General features: G+C 35.9%; 1 protein-coding gene across 4 annotated transcripts in view; it reads left to right on the top strand.

The window, feature by feature from the left end:
* BLTP1 (bridge-like lipid transfer protein family member 1) overlaps positions 1-16,926 on the top strand; it is a 140,800-nt gene that overhangs the window by 29,540 nt on the left and 94,334 nt on the right. For all 4 annotated transcript variants that reach the window (XM_088132888.1, XM_088132886.1, XM_088132885.1 and 1 more), the window contains exons 15-25: positions 369-460; positions 1,205-1,322; positions 4,205-4,360; positions 6,456-6,553; positions 8,271-8,449; positions 8,586-8,692; positions 10,994-11,196; positions 11,679-11,906; positions 13,019-13,156; positions 13,745-13,921; positions 15,691-15,819. In XM_088132888.1, the coding sequence (XP_087989014.1) occupies positions 369-460; positions 1,205-1,322; positions 4,205-4,360; positions 6,456-6,553; positions 8,271-8,449; positions 8,586-8,692; positions 10,994-11,196; positions 11,679-11,906; positions 13,019-13,156; positions 13,745-13,921; positions 15,691-15,819 (1,625 nt within the window). The remainder of the gene's footprint in view (positions 1-368; positions 461-1,204; positions 1,323-4,204; positions 4,361-6,455; positions 6,554-8,270; positions 8,450-8,585; positions 8,693-10,993; positions 11,197-11,678; positions 11,907-13,018; positions 13,157-13,744; positions 13,922-15,690; positions 15,820-16,926) is intronic.

The raw sequence follows: 16,926 nt of genomic DNA, 5'->3' as shown, positions 1-16,926 counted from the left end.
GACAGTTGTGTTGACAATGTAGCTGCAATATTTACATCCCTTCTCTTCCTTAAAAATAGATGTTTCAACTAAAACCTTTATTTTTAAATTGTATCAGTTCATATTATATATTTTCTACTGATAGTATGCACGAAATAGTTTTAGAGATGGATACTTCATAGAATCATAAAGTTGAAAGAGACCTCAAATGTCATCTCATCCAATTTCCTGCTTAGTGCAGATCTGCTAAAACGTTTTGGACTGTTGGCTATCTATCAAGATCTCAGCTGATGAGAAACATACCACTTTATAAGGCAACTTGTTCCAACTTCTTTGATGCATTTGAAAAGAGACATAATCCTAAAGCAATGCTTTGTTTTGCTTACTAGGCTACTCTCCCACTATTAAAGGACAACTTTTACACATAGATGCTACCAGTAGTATGCAGTTCCGGACTCTCTTAGAAGCAGAAATGTTAGCTGTAAGTAACGTGCATACTCTCAGAATAATTTCTGTTGTATTTGCTTTCCAAGTTACTTTAAGAGCAGGTCCAACCTGTATACACCAGAGTGTATACAGTATGCTAGCTATATATTTTCTTGAATAAAAATCACAAAGAAAAAAAAACACATCAAAGATTAGAAATTTTCCTGAATTTGGTGCTTGAATACAGTTAGTGTTCTTTGATTGTGTGGAACTCTGATATACATTATGGTTCCCAAATGAATTAAGGTTATTTTTTTACTCAATAATTCAAACCTGAGTAGAAGCCTGTGGCAGATTTCCCTGCAATCTCAACAGGGGGACTAGGGATGCTATAAGTAGGGCTAGCATTTAAGTTTTTGGCTTTTCTACTTTTTATTCAGGTGTAATGCTTCAGTGGGACTTTTATTTAGCCACATCTTTGGAGACTAAACAAGCCTGTTACTATCATTTAGTGCTTCCTGAACAGTCACATATCTTTCATGGATGGATGTAAAAAGCTTTATTGTGGTCACCTCAAAATAGTTTCCATCTTTACAAAATAAATCCATTGTTCGGTGGGTTAGTTACAGAAGGAGATCTTTTGGCAGTTTTCAGATAGATGATTTTGTATATCAGCAATAAACAGAAAGATTTAGAAGTTAATAAACAGGAGTTATATGGCTCTCTATCTTTGCTGTTACATTTTTGGCCATGAATCATACGTTGTTAACAGTATCTATTTCTTTTATATTTTCTTTAGTTTCACATTAATGCCTTTTATCCCCGAATATGGAACATGCCACAACTCTGGCAGAGTGAAGTTGAAGTATATAAAGCTACCTACCATTTCATATTTGCTCAAAAAAACTTCTTTACAGGTATTTTGTGTCATATATTATTTGCCACTTTCAAATTATGCCATTATCAGCATACTAATATGGAAGTGACTATTAAGAAGCATTATTAAAATGAATTATTGTTCCAGGTTGTGCCAAATTGGCTTAGCCATAAATCCTATCCATAGGAGTGTTCTTATTCATAAAAGCAAGCACAAAAGATATGCTTGCATTTCAGTTTCATTAGGAAAATGTGTTTATTTATTTATATGATTTATTTATTTGATTAATATAGCTGCCCATCTCACACATGTGACTCTGGGCAGCTTAGAATAAAATAGATAAAACAAATAACATACATATTATGAAATAAAAACACAAAGCCGAGTATCATAAAATAACATTATTTTTATTGTTTTATTTGTGTTTTGTGTGTGTGTATGTTTAGCCAGCAGCGTCTACCTAAAGATTCTAAACTAAAGCATAGGTAAAATAAACTAAACCATAGGCAAAATGAAATTTGTAAAAACAGTTGTTTTCTTGTGAACTGATTATTTGCTTTGTGGTCTTACAACAATCATTAGTGAGTTGTGATGGATTGATAGTATATTTTTTAAATGGTCAGATGTTATATGTAATGATCCTGGGTTGGATCCAGATTAGCACTAGGTAGATTTCTATTTGTGATGGAAGAAAAGGGAAAGAAGCAATCTTTGTGATTCCTTGTTCCACATTTAGCTTCCAGTGGAGCACCAGAGGGAACTTTTCATAACAACCTAAGTAATCTTTCCCCAATTGGTTACTATTCCAACGTATTACTTCCTTTCTGAGATCTGTGGTTAGTATAGCCATTTTAGGGGCATTGAAGTCCACACACCTGGAGACCCCCAACAGAGAGGCCACTTTAAGAAATGATTCTGGGACAAGGAGGAATTGGAGACTATTATTTCTCTACCCTTCTTCCCAGCATGGAGCCTATTAATAGCTGTATATGAAAGCTGCAGGGAAGAGATGCAGAAGGGAGAGATTGACATCACGGACTACGTTGGACGAGTCCATTAATTTCTTGAAAAATGCATTTCTCCCTACCCTTCCTTCAGTATATTCCTCCCTTTCTACTATATATTCCTTCCTTCCTTCAGTATATTCTTCCCTTCCTGCAATATATTCCTCCCTTCCTGTAATATAGCGCTCACCTGTTATCAAGTGTCCCCTATCTTGCGTCAAAAATTAAGAATGGATTCAGCCAAATAAACGCAGTCCTACAGAGCACTACCAGAGAGCTCAGAAAGAGTTGTAACTAAATTTTTGTTCAGTCTCTGCTCATCACTGCAAGAGCACGTTGCCCAAATTTGAAGTAATTTTTAAAATCATGATCTCCCAGAGAACCCCTAGTGATCTCTCATGGAACCCTAGGGTTCCATGGAACCTTGGTTGAGTAACCTGCCCTAGAAAGAGTGCAGAGAAGACCAACAAAGATGATAAGGGTTCTGGAGGCTAAATCCTATGAAGGCTAAAGGAACTAAATATGTTTAGCTTAACAGGGAAAAGACTGAGAGGAGACATGATAGCAGTCTTCCAACACCTGAAGGGCTGCCACAGGGAAGAGGGCGTTGATTTATTCTCCATAGAACCTGAGGGTAGGACAAGAGGCAATAGGTGGAAGCTCGTCGGAGGGAGATCCAACTTGGAAATAAAGAGGAATTTCCTGACAGTGAGAACTATTAAGCAGTGGAACAGCTTGCCTCCCAGAGTTGTGGGTGCTCCTTTGCTGAAGGTTTTCAAGAAAAGACTGGACAACCAAGACTCCTGCCTTGGGCAGGGGGTTGGACTAGACCCTACAATTCTATGAACTTTAGGAAGCAGGCAATGGTAAACCACTTCTGAAATCTTGCCAAGAAAACTGCAGGGACTTGTCCAGGCAGTTGCCAGGAGTCAAGACTGACTTGAAGGCACAATATCTATTTCTACCTGTATCTATATCTTTGTCTACACACACACACACACACATGTGCATGCAGAGAGAGAGAGAGATTAAAATCTATCTTTGTAAACACAGTATACACAAATACAACCGGGCATGTGCTTAAGTGAAAAATAAGAGATGCAAGTTCTGAAACTGAAATATGCCAGGTATTATATTGTTGGGTTTTCTTATATATTTTTGGTACTTTTATGTTTTTATTGTGAGGTGCTAAGAATTTGTTTATGATTGCAGTGGGATATAAATCTAATAAATAAATAAAATAAATATTGCTAGATTTTGGAAAGGATTGTACTTCAGAATAGTCCAAGTACTTTTTTTGATTCTTTTAATTTTTAATGGTGTTCATTCGAATATTCTCTGTAAAGGTATGTTGATTTAAAGCTTAGTCAAATTTATTCTGATGTCCATTTGTAACACTAAGATGTTTGGAAATGGCAGCAAAATTATACCCTGTTAGTATGACATTATTATCTGAATCAGGTGGTAGTAGAATAGTAAGTATGTTGTGTGAATTGGCATTTTTAAAAACGTAGCATATATGTTATACGGTATCAGACATTGAGTTGAATGTATTTACAGCTCAATTCTGTGTTTAATTAACTGGAGCAAACTCTGTTAAATACTGTGAGATGTCTCCTTCAAGACATGCTCAACTTTGGTGTTTCTATTGGCATATCTGTGTAGGTTTTTTGGTGACAAGATGGAAATGGTTTATTTTCAGGAATGTTTTTTGACTACCTAGTCTATTCTTCAGACCTGATATTTTCTGATGGTCTCTCATCCAAGACTTAATTAGATTAACTTGGCTATGAACAGTGAGACCTACTTCTATTTATTTGAAATATTTTTACAATAAATAAGGAGAGGTCTGATAAGGTGAGGGTTTATTGTACGAATAAGCACCCCCACTGAAGTAACATATTCTCTTAATTTTTAGATTTGATTCAGGATTGGTCTAGTGATGGCGCTCCTGATATCTTCTCATTTGTTCCCTATACATGGAATTTTAAAGTGATGTTTCATCAGTTTGAAATGATTTGGTCTGCAAATCAGCACAATTGGATTGATTGTTCCACAAAGCAACAGGAAAATGGTGAGAACTGTATATTTTAAAGTATGCATACTAAATTTCTTCTTATAGCTATTTGAGCAGCAATGCATGCTTAAATTATTACTATCATCATCATCATCATCATCCAAAAGATCCAAATATATTTAAACAAACACCATGTCACCTGAAGATGATTCCAGGTCCTTTTTTTTTTTTCCTCTTTCTTCTTTGTAACTGCAATAGGCCTGGAAATGTACAGTGAAAGAACTGTTACTAGCATATGAACAGGTTCCATGTTCAACAATTACTATGTTTGTATTAATTATCAGTGTGTAATTTGAAGAATATTCCATAAGGGGAAAAAATCTTTTGCAGCTAAGTGGGATGATTGAAACTTCCCACATGCTGTGTCTACCCCATAGATAACCATCTTTTTTTTTTCTACCTGCTTTTGCTCTTTCCACTGGAAGGAAAGAAGCATGTTCTGTGGTAGTCTTTTGTGTGAGTGAGAATGGTTGGTGTATGCAAATGGGGGATCATTTGCTTTTGCAGGTGGTATAACTTAGTTTATAAGCAATTCATTTGAAAAGTAATTGTTCAGTTAATGCCTTTTTCCCCTAGTCATTTTGCCACATGCACCTAGGGAACAGGAGAAGGGAAGGAAACCTGCTGTCTTGATTTGAGCTGGAACTGGTAGCCTAAGCTTGGCAAGATGATGACACTGGCCATTGTATTGTCTATGCTTTTTTCTGTCTAGCCTTTTTTTTTTTTTGTGGGGGGAGAGTAAGGCATTTTAAATTTAGGTCGTCTTCCATTCAGGTAAATACAGAATTAGGCTGTTTGTTTCTCATCTCTTCAATACAAGTTTTATTTCAGGCATGTTGATGATTTCAGATCTCTCTCCTCTTTTCAGTTACTGATATTATTATTAAGAAGGTTCATTTTGTTTTTATTTATTAAATTAACAAATCCCAAGTACCAGTAAAAAAAAAAAGTTTTGATTAATCTCAACACATTTTGGAAAGATGTTCCTTTCTCAAAGGGACTGTAAGAAAACAAAACTGTACATAAGAAAGCACTATAATGATTTAACAATATACAATATAACAATATTTCTAAAATGGGCAATTCTCCTTGTGTATTTTCTAATTTAGTAAGTTTTTAAATCAGGATAGCCTCAAGCTATGAATGCAAGCTATCAAACATATATTTATAAAAAAAAACTTTTTATCACTGACAAGAAGGTTTCTGTAATAACTACAAAAACAATAATGGAATACAAGGAATACAACATTCTTAAAATATGTTGTATACATTTGCTTCTAATGTAAATGAAAATAGAAGTGAAAAGACTCCCCCAAGACAAAGTCAGACACAAATGTACTTTTTGGAATGTCAGAAATAGTCAGCTGGCTTGCTATGTAAAACTGAATGAGGTTCAGAACAGTTGTGGTCTCTATTTTTCTACGCAATGAGGTCAGTTGAATTGAGAGAAAGTGACTGGGTCTCCCTGCTCCTAGTCCAGCACCTCATTGCCCCTCTCTCTTGTTTATCTACAAATGAACAGAAACAGAAACAGATTTCTAAGATGCCTCTTTCTCATTCTTTAGTTCAGTACTTGTACTACAATATATTTCTGTTGAGGAGGCATAATTCTTCATCCAATATGTACTAGCACACAGGTATTCTCTGCCTTCCCATAGTAGGTCCCCATTAAAGATGATGATGATGATGATGATGATGATGATGATGATGATGATGATGATGATGATGATTGCAGTTCCTAAATACAGTAGGAAAATTGATCTCCATTTTTTACTAAACCTCCTGAGCTACTTTGTTGTTCCATTGCTTCTCAGTTCCAGTGCTGCTGACAGAGCAAGGCTTCTGCTACATTTTTCACTTCTTAATTTTGCAAATGTGCATTCCTGCACTTGACAAACCTTTACTTTTGAGAATGATTGCAGAGCAATTCTAATGCTCTCATTTTTAATAACTACTTAAGTAGTATATTAAAAGCCATACCAAGACACTTTTTAATGGTGATTATAGTATTACAAATTGTCTTTATAATGTCAGTTTGATAAATGAAATATTTTTATGATTAATTTATATTTGATTTTTTCCCCTCTTCTAGTTTATGTGGCTGCCTGCGGGGAAACATTAAATATAGTTTTCTCTTTGCCTTTTATTGACTTTGTCCCAAGCACATGCAGTACTAGATTCTCTTTAAGGGTAAGTGGCATGATTGCCTTCAAACTAAATTGCATTTGTTTCTGTAATAAAGCTGACATGCAACAATGTAGATTTGCATCTAGCCAGGAGCAAAGAAAAGGCCTAGCTCAGACATCATGGTTCATATTGTTCAGATCCTGCTTGAATACTTGCTGTCAATTTTTTCTTTTTTTCCCAGTTTATGTATTTATTTTTATTTATTACTGGGTTTATACGGCTGCCCAAATCAAAAACTGATTCTGGTAATTTCTATTTTCTTCTTAAAAGTGCTTTTTATAAACCATGATAAATAAGTTTGTAGTGGCACTTGTATCTGCAGTTCAGTAATTAATTGTGCCATTAATTTTACTCTTAAATATATAGATATGGTAACAGTTGTAATCTTGAGATTCAACTCAAATATATGTGATTGACATTTGGGACCATACAGACAGAGTACTAGCATAGTCTTTATTGAAAATGATAGATAGGTTTGAAAAATATTATTTGCCTTATAATAGTGGAATTATTTCAATAGGGTTTAGGCTACTTAATTTTATTATATATTATGTAATTGTGGAAAATGTTTGATAACTCTTTCCACATGGCTCCTTCCTTCTATTTAAAACACTTTGAAAATATTTTTTTTCCTGTTATGAATAACTATATTTCTCATATAAATTTATAACGGTTGTTGTCATTTTCTTACATGTCCACATTGAAGTGCCAAATGCTGTAGGTAATAAATATAGAGGATATCTTTGCACATGTTAACCAAAAAATCCTTATGGCTCCCAACTTGATAACATTCAAAAAGTTGTTGAAAACTTGGCTGTTTCCCCAGGCCTTGGGGATTATAATTTTATTTAAATATTTTTCTACTTTTGGATGTGCATGGTCTTTGTTCTCATTGTTTTATTGTTTTTCTGTTTTTAAGGTTGTAAGCCGCCCAGAGTCTTATGGAGTTGGGTGGCCTCTAAATTGAAAGAATGAGTAACTGACTGACTAAATAAATAAATAAATATGTATACAAAAAATGTACTTTTAAGTATAAGTATTTTCCATAATCTATCAAGGTGCAATTTAAATTATGTGTAAATATATATATTATAGTATATTTAATATACAGATATGGCCAAAAGTATTAGTACCCGTCCACTTTTCCCCAAAGAATTCCAATTTGCTATGAAATAAGTTAAAACTGACACAAGTAAATGGCATCCACCTTTCTTTCTTCCATAGTCCATAGAACAGACACTTTGGTTTGATGTATGGCTTAACATATACTTGTAAATAATGAAACAAATGAAAATGGCATGGATATAATTATTGGTACCCATAAACTAATATTTCGTAGCACACCCTTTGGAGGCAATAACTTTGTGTAGCTCTGAATAAGACTTATACACCTTTCAACTGGTAATTCGTCTCACTCTTCTTGAGCAAACTATTCTAGTTGTCTTAGGTTTGATGGGTTCCTTCTCCCAACTGTGAGTTTCATCTCTTTCCATAGATGTTCTGTTGGTTTCAATATTCGCAAGAATACTGAAAGCAAAGTGTCTGCTCTATGGACTGTGGAATAAAGAATGGTGGATGCCATTTACTTGTGTCAGTTTCAACTTATTTTATGGGAAATTGGGTTTATTTTGGAAAAAATATTGAGGAGCACCAATACTTTTGGCTGCTTCTGTGTGTTTTAAATATAATATATTGAAATATTATTATATTGTATTTTCAGGGAGATAGTCTTGATCTTCACTTACTTCTACCCGATTGCCACCCTAGTAAATACTCTCTGTTTATGTTGGTGAAAGATTGTCATCCTAATAAATTAAATCCTGAGTCTTGTGCACCTGCTGATAGTCAGAGTGGTCAGAAACAAAGCAAGCCCAGGTGGAGGAACATGACTCAAGAAGAGTAAGTTTGGTTTCTTTTGTTACATGTCAAAATATACAAGAAACTAATGTGTAATGTTTGTTGCTGTGGGTCTTTTTATGTTAAGAAAAAGTTAATAAGATAATCAATTACTACAGAGACCATTCTTTTTGAATAGGGCTGGCTGGGTTGAATGCTGGACAGTACCAAGTATTATGCTCACAATTGACTATGTGTGGCATCCAATTTATCCTCAGAAGGCTAATGAGCAGTTGAACCAATCATGTAAGTTTGTTTCTTTTTATTTAAATTTTTGAAAAATACAGAATTATTTAGTCATTTTGAAAGAGAAAATAATCTAAGCAGAATAAATGGAAAGTCAATGGAAACTTGGGATGTGGGCCATGCTTTTAGTTATATAGCTTTCCATATGATAAACAGCTGTCCTGGTTAACTGTATTAGCATGAAGGTAAATCATTTGCTTGAATTTAAACCATTTGCTTGAATTTAAAACTACAGACCTTTTAGTTCTTTCAGCTGCGTGTACATTATAGATGAATCCAGGTGGTCCTTGTTTACCAACTCGCCATCCGACAGAACACCTCCTGTGCCCTGCCAAAACTGGGCAGCACCGGGCAGAGCAAGAAGCAGCTTCGCAGCTACTTGCCAAGTCCCGGCCCCTTACAGTCCCCCCCTTTTGGTCAAACTTTTCCTTGCAGCTGCCACCATGAGGGTGCCTTCATTTCGCAAGGCCAGTTAACTTTCCCCCACAGCTCCCACCCTGACAAAACAGAAAATGCCAGCCGGGGTCCTGAGCTGTTATGTCTGAAGCTGGGCAGCCAACCTGCCCACAGGCTCCTTCTATTTGCAAGCATGCCAGGGCAGAGACTCCAGCTGCATGCAACTTGGAATGTCAACCAGGGCCAGGAAGGCACCCCTTTGGGTTGTTTCAGATCCAGGGCTAGCCAGAATGAGATATGCAGGATCTGACAGGCATCTTTCTGAGGCAGATGCCTGGTCTCCCCATGGCCAAACAGGAAGAATTGTCCCAGACAGGAGCAGTGGATGAGGGTAGCTGCCTCACCACTCTACTTGGGGGCTGTGCACAACAGGGCCCTAAGCAAAGTCCTCTACCACTTTCCCCTCCCCAACTTTCAGTGCCCATATTGGACTACAGATGCCGCCCCTGCAATATGCATGACTGGAAGCCCCTCCTCCCCTTGCTAATCCCCCCCCCCATCCAAATGCACTTCCCCCACCTGGGTCTGCAAAGTAAGAGAGTAGAAGCACCCATTTGCTTCTGTCTCCCCTGCCCCCACCAATGTCCAAATCATTCTGGTGCTTTCCTGCCCTCCTCCCCCTCCCACATGCCAACCATAGCCCTTCTTCTCCCCTTGACCACCCAGAAAAGAAGGGCCCTACCAAGTGATTTCTGTGGGGAATCTCTCCTATGCCTGACTGTTTCCTCCCCGCTTTGCAGTGCGGAGAGATTGGAAAGGAAGGGATTACAAGAGAGTAAACAGGCACACAATGAAAAATATACCAGGCTGTTTGCATAGCATGCTCATGGCTGCCGGTGCCAATGCATTCCTTTCAGTGTGTATTCCCCATTGTGTTCCTGCTTACTCTCTTGTAATCCCTTCCTCTACAATGAATATAAATACAAACACCAATTCCTTTCTTGTTGATTATCCCAGCACCAGGGTGAACATTCCTAAGGGCAGGGGAGTGGTTAGGAGGCAAACAAAAGCTGAAGGTGTGAAACTGATTAGTCAGTTTTGAGCCAGAAAGTACAGTCACAATCATGTGATTTCCCACTTAGCAACCACTTTGCTTAGTGATGGAGTTGCCGGTCCCAATTGTGGTCTCTAAATGAGGACTACCTGACCATATTCTTATCTTGAGATAAGACTTATTTGAATTATTAAAAATAGTTTTTCTCTTTTCTATCTTGTACAAGGCTTCAGGACAATTAGAAATATAAACAAAAGATAAATATGGTATTAAGTCTGTTTCATCGTAAAGTACTTTGAAATGCAATTGTATGAGAAGTATTGTAAAAATATACCAAATTAATAAATAAATATAAAAATCATATAACCATGCTCCATATAAGGAGCAAATTCAAAATCATTATAGTTGTAACTTCAATATCAAACAGATAAGATCAACTGTTCTTTCTTTATCATTCCCACATGTATTACAGAATAAAATTATTTTGTGCCCATTTAAAATTCTGAAAAGAAGAAGCATACAAAACAAATCATATCAAAGCTTTCCTGAACTTACTGCCCTTTAGGGGAGCCTAAAATACTGTTACGCTGTTCTTACTGGACACATGTCAGTTTTGAATTATTTAATATTTAAAAGAATATCTTGCATTTAGATCTTTGGGTTAGTTTACAAATATAATTTAAAATTATATAGAAAATACCAACAATAAAACATTGTTGCTATTTATTGCCTTTGGATTTGTTCAATAATATTATTCTGATCTTTAAAAAAAAACAGAATTTGCTTTTATCAATACATTGGTGAAATATTATCAGTATTCATTCAATTGTTTTTCTTTTTCATTTACAAAGTGTCAGAAATGGAAGAAACCATCTTATCTGCACTGCGACCATCAAAGAAAATGGCACATGGAGGGACATCTCCTTCAGCTTCTTGGCTCCCTATTGACCCCTCTGAACTTCCACCTGATAAGCTTCGTGTAGAACTAGAACTTTCCCCAGATTCCCAGATAACTTTATATGGACCGCTTTTAAAAGCATTCCTGTCTATAAAGGTACGAGCTCTCCCTGGATTGTGAAATATAGATGGATCTTGTATTGTTCTTAAAAAGTGTAGAACAATATTTTCTAATTATAACTTATTCTGCTACACAAAGAAAATGTCCAACCAGCTTTCCATTCTGGGGGTCCCTCAAATATGTTAAATCATAATTTACACATTTCCAACCAGTATGAGAACAGAATCAAATGTTTCCAAGGCTGGTATTTTACAGGATGGACAATATTAAAGAGAGCGTCTAGTTTACCAACAACACAAATATTTGATCTGTTCTACTTATCACACCCAGCTTTCCAATTACTCCAATGTTTGAACAAATCTTAATCTCTAAAACATTATAAGAATATGTGATAATCAGATTATTTCTGTATAATTAGAAATTAATATTTTTAAATGACTTGCTATATGAAAGCTTTATTATGATGTGAAGGTTTATGTTATATTGTTTCAATAAATATTGTTAATTCATCTCATTAGGAAAATTATTTTGGTGAAGATGATATGTATACCGATTTTGAGGAAGTCATTTCAAGCCCTGTACTATCTATGTCAACATCTTCAAGCTCTGGGTGGACAGCAGTTGGAGTGGATGCTGACAAAAAAGAGCATGATACATCACTGAAACAAGTTAATCCCCTAACATTACGCCCATGGGATATTACTGTGCTTGTTAATGTGTACAAAGTTCATGGACGCTTGCCAGTAGTAAGTACTATGAATACTTTATCCCTGGTTTTAGGAAATTGTGCACATAACCAGAAATACAGATATCCTGGGTTTGGCCTGTGAATGATGCTACATATTATCCTAAAAAAAACAAACACATTACAGATAGTCTTCAGTTAATGTCCTCGCTTAATAGTAGCGCTGAATGAATGATAGTTACGTCCGGTCCCCAAAGTTATGGCTGTTGCAGCGCCCCCACAGTAACGTGATCAAAATTTAGGTGCTTGGCAGCCCATCTGCATTTACGACTGCAGGGGAACTTCAAATCCCCCCATCTGCCTATCTTTCCCCATCTCTGCTCTCTTGGCCGCCCTGCACTCTGCCACCTCTGCTGGCTCTACTGCCCTGGGTTCTGCTGGCCCTGCCACCCAGCTGACCTTCGCCATCTTCTTCCTCCTGCTGCTGATGAGGTGTGCCCGGCCTGGCCCTTCGTGAGGCAGCTGCTGACTGCAGTAGGCCTTCTTCCCAAGGCTGCATACGGCCTTGTCCAAATCACTTGCGGATTTCTCGTAGAGATTTTGGAAGGGAAGAAGGCCTGGCACGGCTAGCAGCTGCCTCACAAAGAGCCAGGCTGGGCATGCCTCAGTAGCGGGTAGAAGAGGATGGTGAAAGTCAGCTGGGCAGCAGGACCAGCAGAGACCAGGGCGGCAGGACCGGCAGAGGTGGCAGAGTGAAGGGCAGCCAAAAGGGCAGAGGTGGGGGGGATAGGCGACTGGGAGGAGTTGAAGAGGAGGCAATTCCTTACCTTACTAAGGCTTGGAGCTAGGAGAGACCAAGCCAATAATGACTTGGATTGGTGTGAGACCATGGCCATTTTTAGAACTCTTGCTTCCTTGGGTAAGAACAGTACAAGAACATTCTTTATGAGCAACTTAACAATACAGTACAAAATTCTTGACTTGAAGACCTGAAAACTCTATTTCAGAAGAATTATCCACTGTTAAGTGGTGTTGGTTTAGGCAAATTCATTATTTTCCAGTGTGGCTTTTGCCTATTTAAGAATGTTTTGCATATTTTCATAATTTAACCATTTGACAATTGTTGACATTTAATTAAATGTTTATTTCCATTTTTAATGTTCTGTATGTTAGCACTGCAGCAGTGATGGCCCGGAATGTCCTACAGGTTTTCTGGAAAGATTATGTTTTGAGATGAAAAAAGGATATAAGGAAACTATGTTGCAGCTTGTATTATCACCATTGAATATATTCTTGAGTGACAATTATCAGGTAAAATTATTTTAAATACTTTCCAAGCTGCATGAAATTAAATAACCAAGAAAAGTGAACTTAAGTAATTATCTTTTTTTAATCATACTCTGTAGTGCTACAGTCACAATTGTGAGCCAATTACAGTTATTCTAGTTCCAATTATTTTTCTCCCATGTTTCCCTGCATTCAAAGCAGCTATGTTCTAGACAGTCCCCCAACCATCAGGGGCAGATTAGTTTGTATGTTGAGGTGGCATGAGTATTTTGATTTTCCAGTGGAATGACACGGTTGAACCCTTCTTAACTTCCTGCTTCACTTGTTACATTTATTGTTCATCTTATACATTTATACCCAAAGGTAGTTCCCTGAGTTTACATTTTTTATGATATATAATCATAGTGTCATATGAATTATAGGACTCTATGATTTTGCCAGCTTGATTCATAGATAAGCAAAACAGGAATTGTAAACAGTTTGTATTTTGCTTTGCAAATTGAATGGCAAAATTATGGTAAAACTTGAAAAAAAATTGACAAAAGCCAACAAAAGCAATAGCATTGAATAGCTATATAGCCCTAATCCCTGCCTAGCTTGCTTCCTTAACAGAGACCTACTGTGGATGAAGTTCTTCGAGAAGGTCATGTGAGCCTTTCAGGTCTACAGCTACGTGCTCATGCTATGTTTTCAGCAGAAGGTTTGCCTCTGGGTAGTGACACTTTGGAATATGCATGGCTAATTGATATTCAGAGTGGGAGCCTGACAGCCAAGGTTACAGTTCCACAGGTTTGTAACTCGGTCTCAGATTAAAATGTGTACATTGCTATTTTAACATATATGTTTTATGTATTAAAGCACAGAACTAAACAAAAAGTGAATTAGAACAAATTTGTTTTTGTTATCTTTGGAAATCTCATATTTCTGTGTAAGTAGTAGGAGCTCAATAATCTAGATAGGAATTTTTGACAGATATGAGAATTATGCATTTGTGAATATCTGTTAAAACCTCACAATATTTAGCCATGTTTTCAGAATTCAGAATCAACTATTTCAAATAACATCCATTAGAGATTTGCACATTTTGGATACTTTTGAAGGGAACAGAAACATATTCAGTACATTCGGACTTTTTATTTTATTATTATTGTAAGGGCCATGTAGTGTTTGGATTCAGAGGAAACAAGATGCTTCAGAGTGGGCATGGGAATACATGAAGCACCTTTTAGCAACTTAAACCAAAGGAGAATAGCTACACAATTTTGGAAAGAGACAGCATCTTTTTAGTCTTTATTGTATTTATCCTTCTGTATGCTCCTTGCTTAGCCTTTTCACTCATTTCCATAACAATATTTTATTTCCATCAAATCCCTGCATTATCTCTGTTTCCTTTAATGAACTGTTCCTCCCCCCCCCCCATTTTCTGTCTTTTTGTTTGTATATACAGTATGAAAGTTATTCTTCCCATCCCCATTTTTTGGAGCATTCATTCTCTTCTATGTGTTTTTTCTTCTCATCCATAGTCTCTTTCATTTCATCATTCCATCATGCATCCTTTTTTAAAGTTCTCATTAGCATTCCATCCTGTGATGCTTTTAATTCTGTTTTCAAGCTGATTCCAGATCTTCTTTCCTCACGTTCATGTTGATTAATTCTGTTGGGAGGTTATCTTCCTCAGGCCCCTCTAGATGACACCAATTCATACTCTTTGGCATACGTTTTTAGCCCTTTTATTTTTAATTACATGATATTTTCACTTCCATCAACTCTGTAGGATCAAATAATCTTCATCCTTCCCCTTTCTTTATTTTCATATCTATTTTTCTTTCATTTCCTTTGTTAATTTATACTATTTGCCATTTATTTGCAGAAAAAAACATTTTTAACTTTGTATCATGCAGAGATTGTGTCAGCTTCTGTTTTCTTAAATTCATTGGAGCATATAGCTTGACCTGGGGTACCTAAACTTTTGCATGCAATTGTATGTATTGTGTATGTATCTGTGTATAAACACAGATATACAAATGTACAGTCCATTAAACATTTAAAAATAATGTGTTGTGCACATTTATATGCATGTGTATATAGTCATAGTTAAATATTACATGAATAACATTGAACAAATTATGTGTTCTCCACTTTAGAAACGTTTATTTTCCACTGTTCATCTTTTCTATTCTTTTTCTTGTGCATAATGTGAAGACTGGAAATGCCAGTCTTCTATTCTATTTTTAGAGTTCTAAAAACAAAACAATAGCATTAAAGTATTGATTGCACTTAACTAGATTTTCATGTTGTGAAATTTTAGCTTCATGTAGTATGTTCTGTTCATAAGTTTCCTTTACATTTTCCAAATCAGATAGAAGTTGCCCTCTCCTTTCTAACTTCTAAACTGCCTCCTTTTGCAGTCCAAGTGTAAACCTGCAATTGTTATGAAATACAGGATTTAGTTTAGTGGAATTTATTGCAAAAACCAGGAACCATAATCTTTTCAAATATCCAAACTCCTCTTAGTTTATTTGATTTCTGTGTAGTGAGTAGTCCTTATGTATTTACAGCTTGCATGTCTATTTGAATGGGGACAAACATTTGTGTTTCATGTGGCATGTCGTGAGTTTCAACTGGAAAGACCAAAATCTGTCATCGTATGTCAACATGGAATTGATCGTCGTTTTTGTGAAGCTAAGGTAACAGCTTCTTCTAAACTGTATAATCTGGCTTTATGAACTCTGGTTCAGTGAGAACATTGCATTACAAATATTATGCAATTAGTGAGGGATTCTGCTTTTTCAGTTCCATTAGCAGTAGAGGCATAAAAATTATTAAAAGTTTTTAGTCTTTAAGTTGTGCTGAAGGGCCAAATGTTTTTGACCTTGACTTCTGTTATCAGTGTAGAAAAGTTTTTATCTGAGTAGGTTTAGAAGGCTGTATTTTAGTCACATTGTATTATAGTCCTGTTGTGTTTTTATTTTTGTATTTTTATATCTTTATACTATGTGAGCCACTGAGACTCATTTTGACTGTGGCAGCATAGAAATATGTTGAATAAATAAAAACATAAATAATTCTCTGTTGTTGCAATGCTGATTGTTTTGGAAGATTAACTGAGATTGGAGAAATGATAATATAAATCATAATGTCATTAGGGGCCCACTTCACAGAAACAGTAATTCCTATAGTTGCTACAATATTTCCACTATTTTATATTGCCTTTCCTTCTCCCTGTTTAAGGGTTTGCCCCAAATACATGTCACTAAATTGTGGAATTCTAAAATGGGGCAAAGGAGACCATCTTAAAGTATATATATAGGCTTGTAGTCTGATCTTGTAAAAACTTACTTAAAGTAAGCCTCTTCAAATTTAGTGGGCTTATTTGCAACTATGTGTATGTAAAACTCTTGATGAGAAACAAATCCCAATGAAATTTAAAAACTGGCTTGTTAGTCTAAATGAATTGATCTGGAATTGCCTATTTTATTTTATTTTATTTTATTTTATTTTCTCTTGTCTCTTCTCCTGGTTTAATAGTATATCACAATAGAAATTTTAATTGTACTTTAAATATTGTTAATATCTTACGATGATTAGTGATTAAAATATTTTAATAAATAATAAATTGTGGCAAATACATGTAGTACATTGCACTTACATGCCATTTAAAATTGTTGTTTTTTTTATAAAAAAGTTTTTAATTGTTGTTACTACATGATTTTAAAGCTTAAATAGTGATAGTGGACAGCAACAAGTTTGCTGTCTTCTTGGGCAATACATCTCTCCTTTTTTCTTTTAAGGAA

The sequence above is a fragment of the Python bivittatus genome, unplaced genomic scaffold, assembly GCF_059951505.1.
Source record: "Python bivittatus isolate LINGU-HERP-01145 unplaced genomic scaffold, Pbiv_v1 ctg000070_np1212, whole genome shotgun sequence".
NCBI classification, from domain to species: domain Eukaryota; kingdom Metazoa; phylum Chordata; class Lepidosauria; order Squamata; family Pythonidae; genus Python; species Python bivittatus.
Note: the sequence above shows the minus strand (reverse complement) of the source record. Positions and strands in the feature narration are given on the sequence as shown.